Source organism: Capsicum annuum, chromosome 2, assembly GCF_002878395.1.
Source record: "Capsicum annuum cultivar UCD-10X-F1 chromosome 2, UCD10Xv1.1, whole genome shotgun sequence".
Classification (NCBI taxonomy): domain Eukaryota; kingdom Viridiplantae; phylum Streptophyta; class Magnoliopsida; order Solanales; family Solanaceae; genus Capsicum; species Capsicum annuum.
Genome location: NC_061112.1, coordinates 18834705 through 18847327, shown reverse-complemented (window position 1 = coordinate 18847327; position 12623 = coordinate 18834705). Strand labels below are relative to the sequence as shown.

Here is a 12623-nt window from a genome sequence, read left to right as displayed (position 1 = left end):
AAAATCGAAATCACGAAATTCTTCGGTGTGCTACAACTCCGCTAATACAATGCCTCTGTCCCCCTCATCATTCAGGAGCTTATGAAAATACGACTGTCATCTTTTCTTAATAAGAATGTCATCTACCAAAACTCTGCCATCCTCCCTGGCTTTTGCAAGCCTAAACAGCCTCTTCAAGGGCAATGGAATTGGAAAAATCAGAAGTTCAGCTTGGAGTGGTGGAATCCAATGGTGGGATGTGTACCAAATAATGCTAGAACCGTTGGAACTTAGATCCGAGTCATTGGAGTTCCCCTGCACCTATGGTCACAAAAACTTTTCCAAGAAATTGGTTATCTTTGCGGGGGTTGGGTAGCCACAAAAGAAGAAACAGAGTTGAAGAACCACATGAAATGGGCCAGAATACTGGTGTCCAACGATGGAAGAAGCATACCCAGAGAAGTAGCGATATCAAAAGATGGGGTCAAGTACCATCTCCCCATATGGTCAGAAAGCAAAATTAGGTTTGAAGTTCTGCCGAAAGAGAAGAGAGGAGATGCCAGAGAAGGGATATCTTTCGATCCAGAAATTCCCTTTACCCAGAGGACAGAGAGCTGTATGAACTGTAGCAAAGTACAAAAATCCCATTCTTTTAGGGTTTTTGCAGCAAGTGAACACGCGGGTGGGCCCAGCAAGTCAACTGTTGCCTTGTTTGAAAATTCATGTGAGAGGCACATGATCAATTTAAATGAAAGTTCATGTGAGAGGCACATGACCAATTTAAATGAACGTATCAAATTGGGCCAAGCTCTGAAGCCCAATAAGGAGTCTAGAAAACTTAAAAGGATGTGGGCTGGACTTTGCTAGCAAAGTCATTTTTAATGATCTCTTCCGTTGTGAAGTTATGGATGAAAACAAAGATATATCCTTGCTAAAAGCTGATGACCAGTATTTTCAAGAAATAGAGTAGTGGGACATGCAGATCGGTAATCAACTCTCAACAGAAGAGAGAGTTATGGCAACTGTGGCGGAAGGAATACTAGAAGAAGATGGGCAACAATTAATAGAAACAGAAGATAAGGAACTAGGGGAAAAGGAGATCAATAGTGGTAAAGACAGTCCAATTGTGACAGGGGTATCAAATTATCTTACGACTATGGGGGAATGGGAGATTGAAGAAGCAAAACCACTTCAAGTCCAACAGCAACACGCGATAGTTTGCAAAGAAAGGGAGATTTCTTTGTGGGTGAAACAGAACATGATCAAATTGGGCGAAGTACTGGGAGCAGATTTTCGGAGCCATGAAGAAAAAGCTTTGGAGCTACTTCTACAAGTGGATAGCTCCAGGCACGCAAGAAAAATGGAGAATGAGATTGTCTTTAAAAAATTAAGATTCAGGGGTATGCAAGAGCTGAAGAGTCTAGTGTCTTTTGATGTTAAATTCAAAAATAACGGGTGCAAAAATTAAGGGGAGAAGTGAGTCAAGTAGTGATTGATGAAGTTCAAGTTAGTTTCATGGAATGTTAGAAGTTTGGTTAACAGGGATAAGAGGAGATTGGTGAACAGTTTAGTAATTGGATGGAATGCAGACATCATTTGTCTGCAAGAAACTAAACTAGAGGGGAATTTAACAGAGGAAGTGAAACAAACATGGGAGGTAGATGGATTAATTTTGCATGTTTAGAGGCCAATGACACTAGAAGGGGTATCTTGATGTGGGACAGCAGGGTGTGGAAAGGAGAAATTTTGGAGATAGGTACATAATACAATAACATGTAAATTCGAGTCACAACTTCAAAAATTTTTCTGTCATATTACTGGGATATATGCACCCAACTGCTATATTGAAAGAAGAGTTGTGTGGGATGAGACAGGAGCCGTAAGGGGTCTGATGGAAGGTCCGTGGATTGTGTGTGGGGATTTTAATGTAGCCAGATTCATCTCTGAAAAGAGAAACTGCCAAAGAAGAACAAGGGTTTATGCAAGAATTCTCTGATGTGATTGAAGACTTGAAGCTGGTTGATATACAACTTGAGGATAATTCCTACACCTGGTTTAAAGGGGATAACCAGGAGGTAGGAGGTATCTTCCAGGATCGATAGAGTTTTGTTCTAAGAAGAGTGGTATGACAACTTCAACAATTTACAACAGAAGTCATTACAAAGGTTAAGAGGTTAAGGTCTGATCACTCCCTTATTGCCTTACAAGGGGGAATATGGAACAGAAACAAAAACTATTTCAAATTTGAAAATTGATGGTTAGGCACAGAAGATTTCAATGATAGAATTAAGGAATGGTGGAGCTCTTTCAACTACTTTGGAAGACCAGACTACATTTTTGCCTCTAAGCTTAAATCTCTAAAAATCAAGCTCAAGGAGTGGAGTAAGAGTGAACAGGGAAACCTGGGAACAAGAAGAAAAATTTTGCTAAGCAAATTGGTAGTGTTTGATGGAATAATGGAGAATAGCAGGTTGACTGATGATGAGACAGAAAGAAGGGCAACAAGTATGCTCGAGTACGAGGAATTGATCAAAAATGAAGAAATGAAATTTCTTGGAGGCAGAAGTCAAGGTCACTATGGTTGAAGGAGGCGGATAGAAACACCTAATTTTTTTCACAAAATGGCAAATGCTCATAAAAGGTACAACAACATTGACCAACTCTTGATCCAAGGGGAGTTGACTCAGGATCCAAACAGAATTGAAAGGGAGGTGGTAGATTCTTACAGAAAACTATACTCAGAAGCGACAAACACAAACAGAAGACCAACTTATATGCATCCAAATTGTCCTAGACTCGCTAAAGAGGAAAACGAGAAGCTACAAAGAGGGTTTGAAGAAAATGAATTCCTGAGATGTTTAAAATTATGTGCAACAGACAAGGCACTTGGTCCTGATGGCTTCACCATGAGATTTTTCATGAAGTGTTGAGAGATACTGAAGCACAACATCATGTTGGCCTTTCTGAACTTCTATGAACAAAAAATGTTTGAGAGAAGCCTTAATGCCACATTCATAACTCTCATCCCAAAGAAGAAAGGAGCCAAAAAGTTGAGGGAATTCAGACCAATTAGTCTGATAGGTAGCATATACAAGTTATTTGCCAAAGTATTACAGAAAGATTGAAAGATGTGATGGCAAAAGTTGGTTGAGTCGCAACAAATGACCTTCATCAAAGGCAGACAAATCATGGATGCAGTACTTATAGCGAATGAAGTCGTTGACTCCTAATTGAAACAAAAAAACCCTGAAATCCTTTGTAAGCTAAACATGGAAAAGACATACGACCATGTTAATTGGGAGTTCGTACTGGATACTACGAGGAGAATGGGTTTTGGCCAAAAGTGGATACAATGGATCAAATATTGCATCCCCACTATGAGATTTTCTGTGCTTATAATTGGCTCACCTGCAGGCTTCTTTAGTGCACAAAGGTGTCTTAGACAAGGAGACCCTTTGTCACCCTTTTATTTTTATTAGCTATGGAAGGTTTTAATAGCATGATCTAGACATCAAATACGAATGGTTGGCTCAGAGGTTTTGACGTGGCTAGAAATGGAGGAGAAAATTTAGAGATAACTCATTTGCAATATGCAGATGACACTCTCATCATGTGTGAAGCTAAAGAGGAGCAACTTAAGATCCTAAGGGTGATTTTGGTGTTGTTTGAAGGGATTTCCGGGCTGCACATTAATTGGAGGAAAAGCTTCTTATATCCTATTAATGAGGTGCAAAATTAGAGTTTCTGAGCTCAATTCTAGGTGGAGAAGTGGGAACCCTACCCACAATATATCTGGAATGCCATTGGGAGCAAAGTCACAATCCACAGAAATATGGAATGGTGTAATAGAAAAATGTGAAAAGAAACTAGCAAGGTGGAAGACTCAGTACTTGTCTAGGGGAGATAGATTAACTCTCATTAACTCGGTCGTTGATTCTCTCCCAGCTTACATGATGTCTGCCTTTCCTATTCCTGCACGGGTTATCAACAGACTAGACAAGATGACAAGATATGGAAGAAGTTTCTTTGGCAAGGGAATAGTGAAAGGAATGGATACAGCTTGGTCAAATGGGAGACTGTGACTGTAGGGAAAAGACAAGGAGGATTAGGAATCAAGAACCTGAAATTTCATAGCAAGGCCCTAAGAATGAAATGGCTATGGAAGTACTGTAATGACAGTCAATCTTTGTGGAGGAATGTCATTAGTGCTAAATATGAAGAGGAAGATAACTGGATGACAAAGGATATCACCACACCATATGGAGTTAGTTTGTGGAGATCCTTAGAGCTTAATGGAGTGAATTCAAGACCAACACAAAGATTAAAGTGGCAAATGGAAGCAAAACTAATTTTTGGAAAGATGAGTGGCATGAGACAGGAAGACTAGATATTCAGTTTCCAGACATCTATGCATTAGTCTCTCCCAACAAAATCGTTGACTTATGGACACATCAAGGATGGACTTTCAACTCTAGAAGACAGTTGAACGACTGGGAAATTCAAAGAGTAGCAGACCTCTTCAACACTATTGACCAGTTCAATGATTTAGAAACAGATCAAGATACTCTATGGTGGAAAGGTAGCACGAATGGCCAGTTTAAGGTGAGTAATGCTGATAGCTGGATGAACCAAACCCCCCAGTGTGTAAGAACTTTTGCCTTGGAAAGGCATCTGGAAAAACAAAGTCCCACACAAAGTTGCATGCTTTGTCTGATTGCTGGCTAAAGAAGCTGCTCTCACTCAAGAAAATTTGATGAAGAAAGGGATACCATTGTGCCCTAGATGTTTTTTTTTGTAGGGAAAATGCAGAAACAATTAATCATCTTTTTCTTCATTGTGAAATCACCGGACTACTATGGAGGATGTTCTTAAATCTCAAGGGCATTTCCTGGACTATGCCTGGAAAGATTACAGAAACAATTCATAGCTGGGAGGAAGCTGGCGTGCACACAAAAAATAGAGACAGATCAAGAATCGTCCCTGCAAGTGTCTCGTGGACTATATGGAAGGAGAGGAATGCTAGATGTTTTGAGAGCATAGAGAGTAGTATGCAAAAGACTAAGCTTAATTGTCTTTTGTTGCTATGTTTTTGGTGTAATCAAGTGTACTCAAATGATACTATCTCTATAATTGATGTTCTAGATTCAATTTAGATAAGAGATAGCAGGATAGTACAGTAAATGATGTAAATACGGTTTCAGTACAAAGGTTGTACTGCTTTTGGAGAAATATACAAAGTTGCCAGTTTCAAAAAAAAATACCTTGTCTTCTGCATCTTAATTGAACAGAAGAGGATCAAGATAGGTATTTGCACTATCTAGTATCTAGCAATGGCTTTGTGGTAATCACTTGGTTTGAGTTACTGGTAGTATCGTCTTAGAACCAATAGCATCTGATCCAAGCAACATTTTCGACGAATCAAAGGACTTTCAGCACCCAAATATCAGTTCATGGGAATAAATGTTACCAAGTTTTGATTTCAAAGTGCTGGAAACAGTGGGTGCAGTAACCCAAAGCCAGAAAATTTCTCACCAGAACAGTGTACCTCACCAGAAAGTTGAGTGCACTTCTTGAAATTGGGCTCCGGTGGTAGAATGCAATAATAAGTGGATGGGTCGAGGTAGATTGAAGAGGTGAACAGGTGAAAGAGTCTCGTCAGAAAGTAGTCGAAAGATCTCTCACGTGCCTGCACATGAGGTAACCTCGCCGGAAATATCAAAAGACTTCCCGGTGCGTGTGCACACGTGGAAGCTCCGCCGGGGCTGAGCTTTCTGGGATCTCGTAGCTGAAGGTATCCAAGTTCCTTAGTGGTGTCGGTTGATGTACAGCCCTCAGGGAAAGTGATGCAGTGACATTTGCTGGAGAATATGACAAGGTGATGACGGTTTTTTTTCCTTCTTCCTGGTGTCACTGGTAAGATAAGATGCACAATGACGAATACCTAACAAGGGCTCTGATACCATGTGAAAATGGAACAAGGAAGAGTTATTGAGAGAAAAACACTGTTATTGAGGTTTAAGTAGCTAAATTTACAGGTTCTAAGAAAGGAAAGAGAATTAAAAAGACATAATTACAGGAAGTAAATCAAGCTAATTGATCCCATTAGATGTATATACTTATATTTACAAAACACTAGAATATTTACAAGATTCTAACAGAATTGGAGGCACATGACTTACATGTGCATGAATAAGGATTGATCTTATCAGGTTGCAATAAGCCTTGCTGATCTAACATCCAGGATTAAAGAAAAACTTCTGCTAGCAGTATCCTGAAAGTTTATTTCTCTTGAATAAGATGGTTGATTTTTTAAAACCTGATGTTTTGTGAAGGTGAATATGCCCTATACTGATGAAATTTAGAAAGCACCTTCTGATAGATTTACTTGAAAGTGCTGTTGCTTGTATAATCATAGAGCAGCATTTTCCCTAACCCAATAATCATCTTGCCTTGTTTTTTTTTGTACAGATGTACTATATGGCTTATGATAAAGCAAAAGGCATGCTTCAGAAAAATCGACAAGTGCTAGAGAAGATTGTAGAAGAGCTGCTCAAGTATGAAGTCTTGACAAGAAAGGTAAGCTGATGTAGAAGTATGTGTTTGAAATTGCAAAAACAAATTATGCATTCTGAAAATTCATCTTTTACAAAATAAAGTACTTCATGGCGCCTCTGGATCTTAATAGTTTGAGACTTTTGATGGGGATAGCACTCCTTTGGCATTTAATTTTGCATGAATATTTTTTTTTTTTTTTTGCGTAATTCTTGTGATTTTTGTTTGCCCTTAGCAAATGAACACCAAAGTGAATCCCCAGTGATTAAGTAAAGCCAGAACTGATTCATTTTCTAATAGGACCTTTGATTTGGATTTCCAAATTACTATGATATAGTCACTAAAATGATGTTATACAAATATACAATATTTCAGTAATTCTCTTAACATTCAATTTTCCATTTCAAATTGGTGTCGGACTGTCGGGTCACCCAAATAGTTTCACGAAATAGTGAACAATCATGGAAAGAAAAGCGATGCTGATTTTTTACCCCAAAATATTGCTAGTGATTGCATAGTTAAAGAAAATGCATCTTGTAGCACAGACAGAAGGGAATTAATTGGAGTCACCAAAAAGTGGTATGGTAATGTAATTAGTGTCGTTCTAAATTTCAACCCTAAAAGTTGCTGGAGAAGTCATCAGAAGAGTAATGCAATGGGACAAATCTGCTGGAATGTCTGATCGATCACCCAAAAAAATGGTTCCATTGGAATGGTTACCAGAAAGAAGCAATAATACGGAAGGTTACCAGTACATTGAAAGTTGCAACTTCCCCAAACGATTTTCTGCTGCATTGAAATTTAGTGCTCTGTAAAAATTCTTGGGAAGTATCTATATCTCAAGATCGAGGAGGCATTTACCTGATGAACTTCCTCAATTGTTTAATAGGAGTTCTAGCTCTCATCCGATTTCATTGGCTATGTGAGAGTGGGATTACAACTTTTGCCTAGGAGTGCTAGCTCTCGTCGCCTATGACTTTCTGAGTGATGTTGTACCAACACTCAAGTCTTCAACATATATTCATACATTATTCATATTTTGTGTTCTCTCCCTGTTTACTATCTACTTAGGAATTAATTTTTTATTGTCCATTAGGACTAGGGATAGTAACTGGGTGGGGCTAATCTGCAAAACTTTAATCTGCCCCGCCCCGCATAAAACCGCATCATAGCCCCGGTGCTTAAGTTTTCATTTTCTGCCTTTTGTGCCACAGTTCATACAAGAACTTTTTTGCTGAAGTGACCATTATCTATTGGTTGGTTTGGTTAGATGGAAATTGGAAAATGGTTTCGTCGCTATGTCGAATGAATCAAGAAAGTCAGAAGTAAATCTAGGTTCTAGTGATTCATTTATTCATAAGATACTCCATATACAAATATATTGGTATAAGTAAATGAGTAATAATGTATACACCAAAAAAAAAAAGGTAATAATGTGCAGTTTCTCTTTTCAATTCCTTGTCGTGATTTGTAGAATTTCATCACGTAATGTTGCTAGCTAGATGTACCATGATGGTGGATCTCTTATGAATTTGGATGTACCATGATGGTGGATCTCTTATGAATTTGGATTTCATACCTAAAATTTAAATTTCTTCATTTGCTACTGTAAACAAAGAAGAAAATGGAGGAGTGAAGAAAAATTTATGCATACAAATGGGATCACTCGTAAAGAACAGACGTAGAAGACCCAGGAAACCACAGCAGATTCACCAACTTGCAACCGCCCCGCAATGCACTCGCATGTCCAAATCCACCACAGCCCGCATGCCCCGGCGCTGCCCCATTGCCATCCCTAAGTCTAGGATAGGATTATCCCACTGGTCTTTCCAAATGACAGTCTGAGTGTTTCTGTAGCAAGTACCAACCCTCGACATATCGTGTTGCATGACTCAGTTTGTGTTCATTTCCTGTTTACGTTCTCTATATTATGTTTTCCTGATGGGCATTGTTCTTTTTTAATTTGCAGGATCTGGAGAGAATTATTGCAGATAATGATGGGGTGTGTGAAAAAGAACCATTCTTCCTTTCGAAAGCATATAAAGAGGTACTGATTCTCAATCTGCAGAGGACAAATGATGCATAATTATATTCTGTCATCCACTCTTCAATTCATAGATGATAACAGTTGCACAGAGTTAACCTTGGGCTGACTGAACCACAAACAAAAAGAGAACCCATGATTAGGCTACAGTTCCTAAATAAATATGGGAGAGATCACCGTCAGACATGCTTGAAAAAAAGTTGAATGATGCTAGTTGATTTCTGACAAGCTTCTAACAATGTCTATTAATGGACTAAGTAAGCAGGAGAAGAAGTTCAATGAAGAAATATCATAATAGTGTACGTAGAGCAATCCAGATGCTTCTTTGATGTGAAGCAACACCAAGAGGACACAGTTGAAATAAAAGAACTAGTTAGTTTAAGATCCTAAGACATAGGTTGACACAATAAGAGATAGTGATATACATGAGCTTTAAGACATTTCTGATCTGCATACAACAAATTTTGTTGAATTTCCACAAGTCCTTCAGGGAAATTTTTTCAATGAGAAGGCATCTTCTACGCAGTAAGCCTAAGTTACTGTCTGCAATGCCAAAATTGTTCTTGATATTTATTGTGCAAGGCTTCGAGTTTGGTATCTTCCGCTGGTTCCTCCAGGGCTTTTAATCCTAAATGAAATTTTGCTCTTTCTTGAATTTGGATTACCATGCCAGAAAATCGTTCCTTCTTTAGCCTAACACTTGGCAGTTATACTTCCTTTTTTCTGTATATCATTTATCTTTAGCTAATAAGAAAATTACGGTGTAAACTTACGGTCATGTACTTCCCCAAGTGTGGGAGCTGGTAGAATCTAAGTAGAGATATATTGGGCACCAGTGAAGCATTATTTGGTGCTCGATGATAAGCTCTGAGCCTGTAGAGTTAGGCATGAGAAAATAGTGGTAAACAGTTCATCTTCAAGTTTCGAGGCCAAAGGATGAGCTGAAAGTTGAGAGTCGCCATATCAATTGTGCGCCAAAACATGCTGAAGAGTTCGTTGATTGTTTGGTCTGTTAATGGATAGGTTCTTTGCCTCTTTAACTCATGGCACACTCTCTCTGATACGTGTTAGCTGAGCAAGAATTCAGTTCACACCCAGTAAAAAACTAAACCTACAGAGCTTTTCTATGCTTGATATACACAAAATCTAGATGTCTCATGAATTTCAGCTTGGAATTCCCTTCATCTATGTGCATGCTTATAATCCATCCCCCTTTTTTTGTATGCCAATTTACATGCAGCTTTTATCTGCGCAGCCTGTGCTAGAAAATTTCCTACAAGAGAATGGTAAAGCTTCTTCAATGGAGTTTTTAACAGCTGCAAATTAAATAGGAGGAACATCTCATATCACCTTCCAGTATCAGTTCATGGTTGCAGTTCCCCCCATCTGATTTGTTTGTGTTAGCATATGCATATTTATTGATGTCAAGATTAGTTCTTTTCATTGTTTTTTATTTATCTTTTTGCTTTTGCTTCTTCATGAGGGGTAAGAAGAGGGCTTGGAGAAGACTACAGAGGGGTAAGGGATGGATTGGGCGGTACTAAGGCTGTAGGTTCTGGCTGAGAAGTGGTTGCATCCATTTTTCCTTCTCATCTTGAATGAGATTGTGTATTTTCTTCTTGCATCTTTTGCTAATTTCATTCTAGGAAATTGATATTTAGTAGTAAGATTTATTTTTACCTTGCTCTTTGTAAACAATACTTGAGCTGATTAAATATCCATTGGTTTTCTAGTGAGATTTGTAATTGCCTTGGGATGGCCAGTTGACCAAAGATATACCAACCGCATGGCCAAAGAATTGGATTTTCAAATTTGTCATTTCGGCCTTCATTTTTTAATCGCAGTTATTTTTTCATTTACCTACTTTTTAAAATCACGAGAGAAATATCGATTACCTCCTGAGTTTGTCACGTTTTATTCATGGTACACATGAATTTTGACTAGTCCTAAGTACCTCCGAACTTGTTCTTTTAGTATGTCGCGTGCCCCTTTTACGTTGATGTGGCAAAATGTTTGAGTTCAACCTTCATCCCGCGCGTGATGGAGGCATTTTTATGCCAAATCAGAGCATTTTTAACGATAAAAAAATAAAAAAAATTATTTTCCTTTATTTTTTTTCAAAAATTCAATTATCCTTCTATTTATTATCCCTCTTCCTCCATTACTTTCAATCTAAAAAGAAAAATTCATCCGTTTATTAATTTTATAAAACTCCAGTTTATTAATTAGTTTATGAAATAAAAATTTCATCCGTTTATTAATTTTGTAAAAATTTCGTTTATTAATCTAAAAAAAATCATTCGTTTATTAATTCAATCTAAAACTCCAGTTTTCATTCCTATGGTACTTTTTTAATTTTGTAATCTTAATTTTTTTTTTATATATATATATAATAAGGAAAAAATATAATCTTATTGGGTTATCAGTTTATCGAATAACTTAACAAAAAAAGCAAAATCGAATCAATAATCCAATAATTTTTTTTTTACAAAATCATTAAAAAATCGTTAACCCAATAATGGTAAATCAATAACATTTTTATCGGTTCGATTTTTGTACACTTCTAACTTAAATTATAATTTCTTAATCCATTTATTATAATAAGAAACGTATTTGTGCATGTGACTCTCCTCAAAATCCTAATCGAAACACTAATCGAAAACTACTATAAAACACTAATCGGAAAAAAATAATTTCATATTATGAAACACTAATCGAAAAAAAATAATTTCATATTTTTAACACACAAAAAAATATAAACTTTTAAATAATAGCTTACTTGAACGACGAAAATTATACCTTTCATTATTTTGGAGCAGAGGAAAATTAAAAAATATATTTTTTTTTTGAGAAAAATCGAATAATTAAGGGTAGAAATGAGTTATTTTTTTAATATAAGATAAATATAAGAGAAGTAAATGGTATTATCCATGTGTACAACCACATCAGCATTTTTATCCACGTGTCTGCGCGTGTATTACACGCAGTGGACAGTGGGCCGAAAAGAGTGACGCGACATACTAAAAAAACAAGTTCGGGAGAGGGGGTACTTAGGAATAGTAAAAATTCAGGTGTACCATGAATAAAACGTGATAAATTCAGGGAGGTAGTTGATACTTCTCTCTAAAATCAAATACAATTACGTGGCCTTATTTTTTTCGTCGGTATGGAGATAGAATAAAGTCAACGCGCTGTATTTCTTGATGCCTACTTTTTTTTTCTTTTTAAAAATAATGTGTGTAATAAATGTATAATTAATATATACGCAATGTATAGCTGTGTGTATATCTGCATTTTTGTCCAAAGCATATATCCATTATATTATGTGCATCATTATGAGTATTTATTATATATAAAGTATAAAATAATGGTACGTTTATACTCGGGTACATATTGTAACACTGATACAGTTTCTCTGGGCATGATACATTTTTCATACATATTGTATTGGTAAAATTTTTATGCTAGAAATAGTTGTATATGATAGTGATACAACGGTAGTTCAATTTTTCTACTCTAAAAAGAGCTCAGAACTTCTCTCTAATTAAAGAAAGGCAGATGTATTTACTTAGTCATCTACTTATAATAGTAAGTAAAGTATTGTGCACCTACGAATGATTGCACTTGAGTAGGATCCCTTAATGAAATTCAAGTAGTTGATTGTCCATTTGTTTGATATATATCAAACATTACATTCTCCGAATATTCATGTCTTACTACGCCAGTTAATAGTGCCACTGACCTTGAAACAGAAATTGACCTATCCCTGATGCATTTTTTCATACATGTACAGCGGTGATGCAATTTTCATATAGCAATGATGCAATTTCTGTACATATATTGAAAATAGTTGAAAAAAGGCTACAAAATTAAATTATTTTTAAAAAGGCTAAAAAATGTCTTTTAAACTTCTTACATCATTCAGCTCAGTAGTTTCACCAAGATGGATATTAAATGACAAACTACAAAAATGAAAAAACATAAATGAAATGGCCAGGTTCAAAATTAAATCAGACCCAAAAAATTAAATATAAGGGGATTGTTTGTG

The 12623-nt window shown here is 36.7% G+C and overlaps 1 protein-coding gene across 4 annotated transcripts in view; it reads left to right on the top strand.

Moving 5' to 3' along the window:
- The window catches only part of LOC107858443 (probable inactive ATP-dependent zinc metalloprotease FTSHI 5, chloroplastic), a 44541-nt gene extending 34230 nt beyond the window's left edge, over positions 1 to 10311 (top strand). For 2 of the 4 annotated variants that reach the window (XM_047405078.1, XM_016703103.2), the window contains 3 exons: positions 6448 to 6555; positions 8501 to 8578; positions 9831 to 10311. In XM_047405078.1, the coding sequence (XP_047261034.1) occupies positions 6448 to 6555; positions 8501 to 8578; positions 9831 to 9902 (258 nt within the window). In that variant the 3' untranslated portion in view covers positions 9903 to 10311. Of the gene's footprint in view, positions 1 to 6447; positions 6556 to 8500; positions 8579 to 9815 lie in introns of all 4 variants that reach the window. The other 2 variants (XM_016703104.2, XM_016703102.2) reach the window with 1 other exon arrangement.
- Positions 10312 to 12623: the final 2312 nt, after the last annotated feature.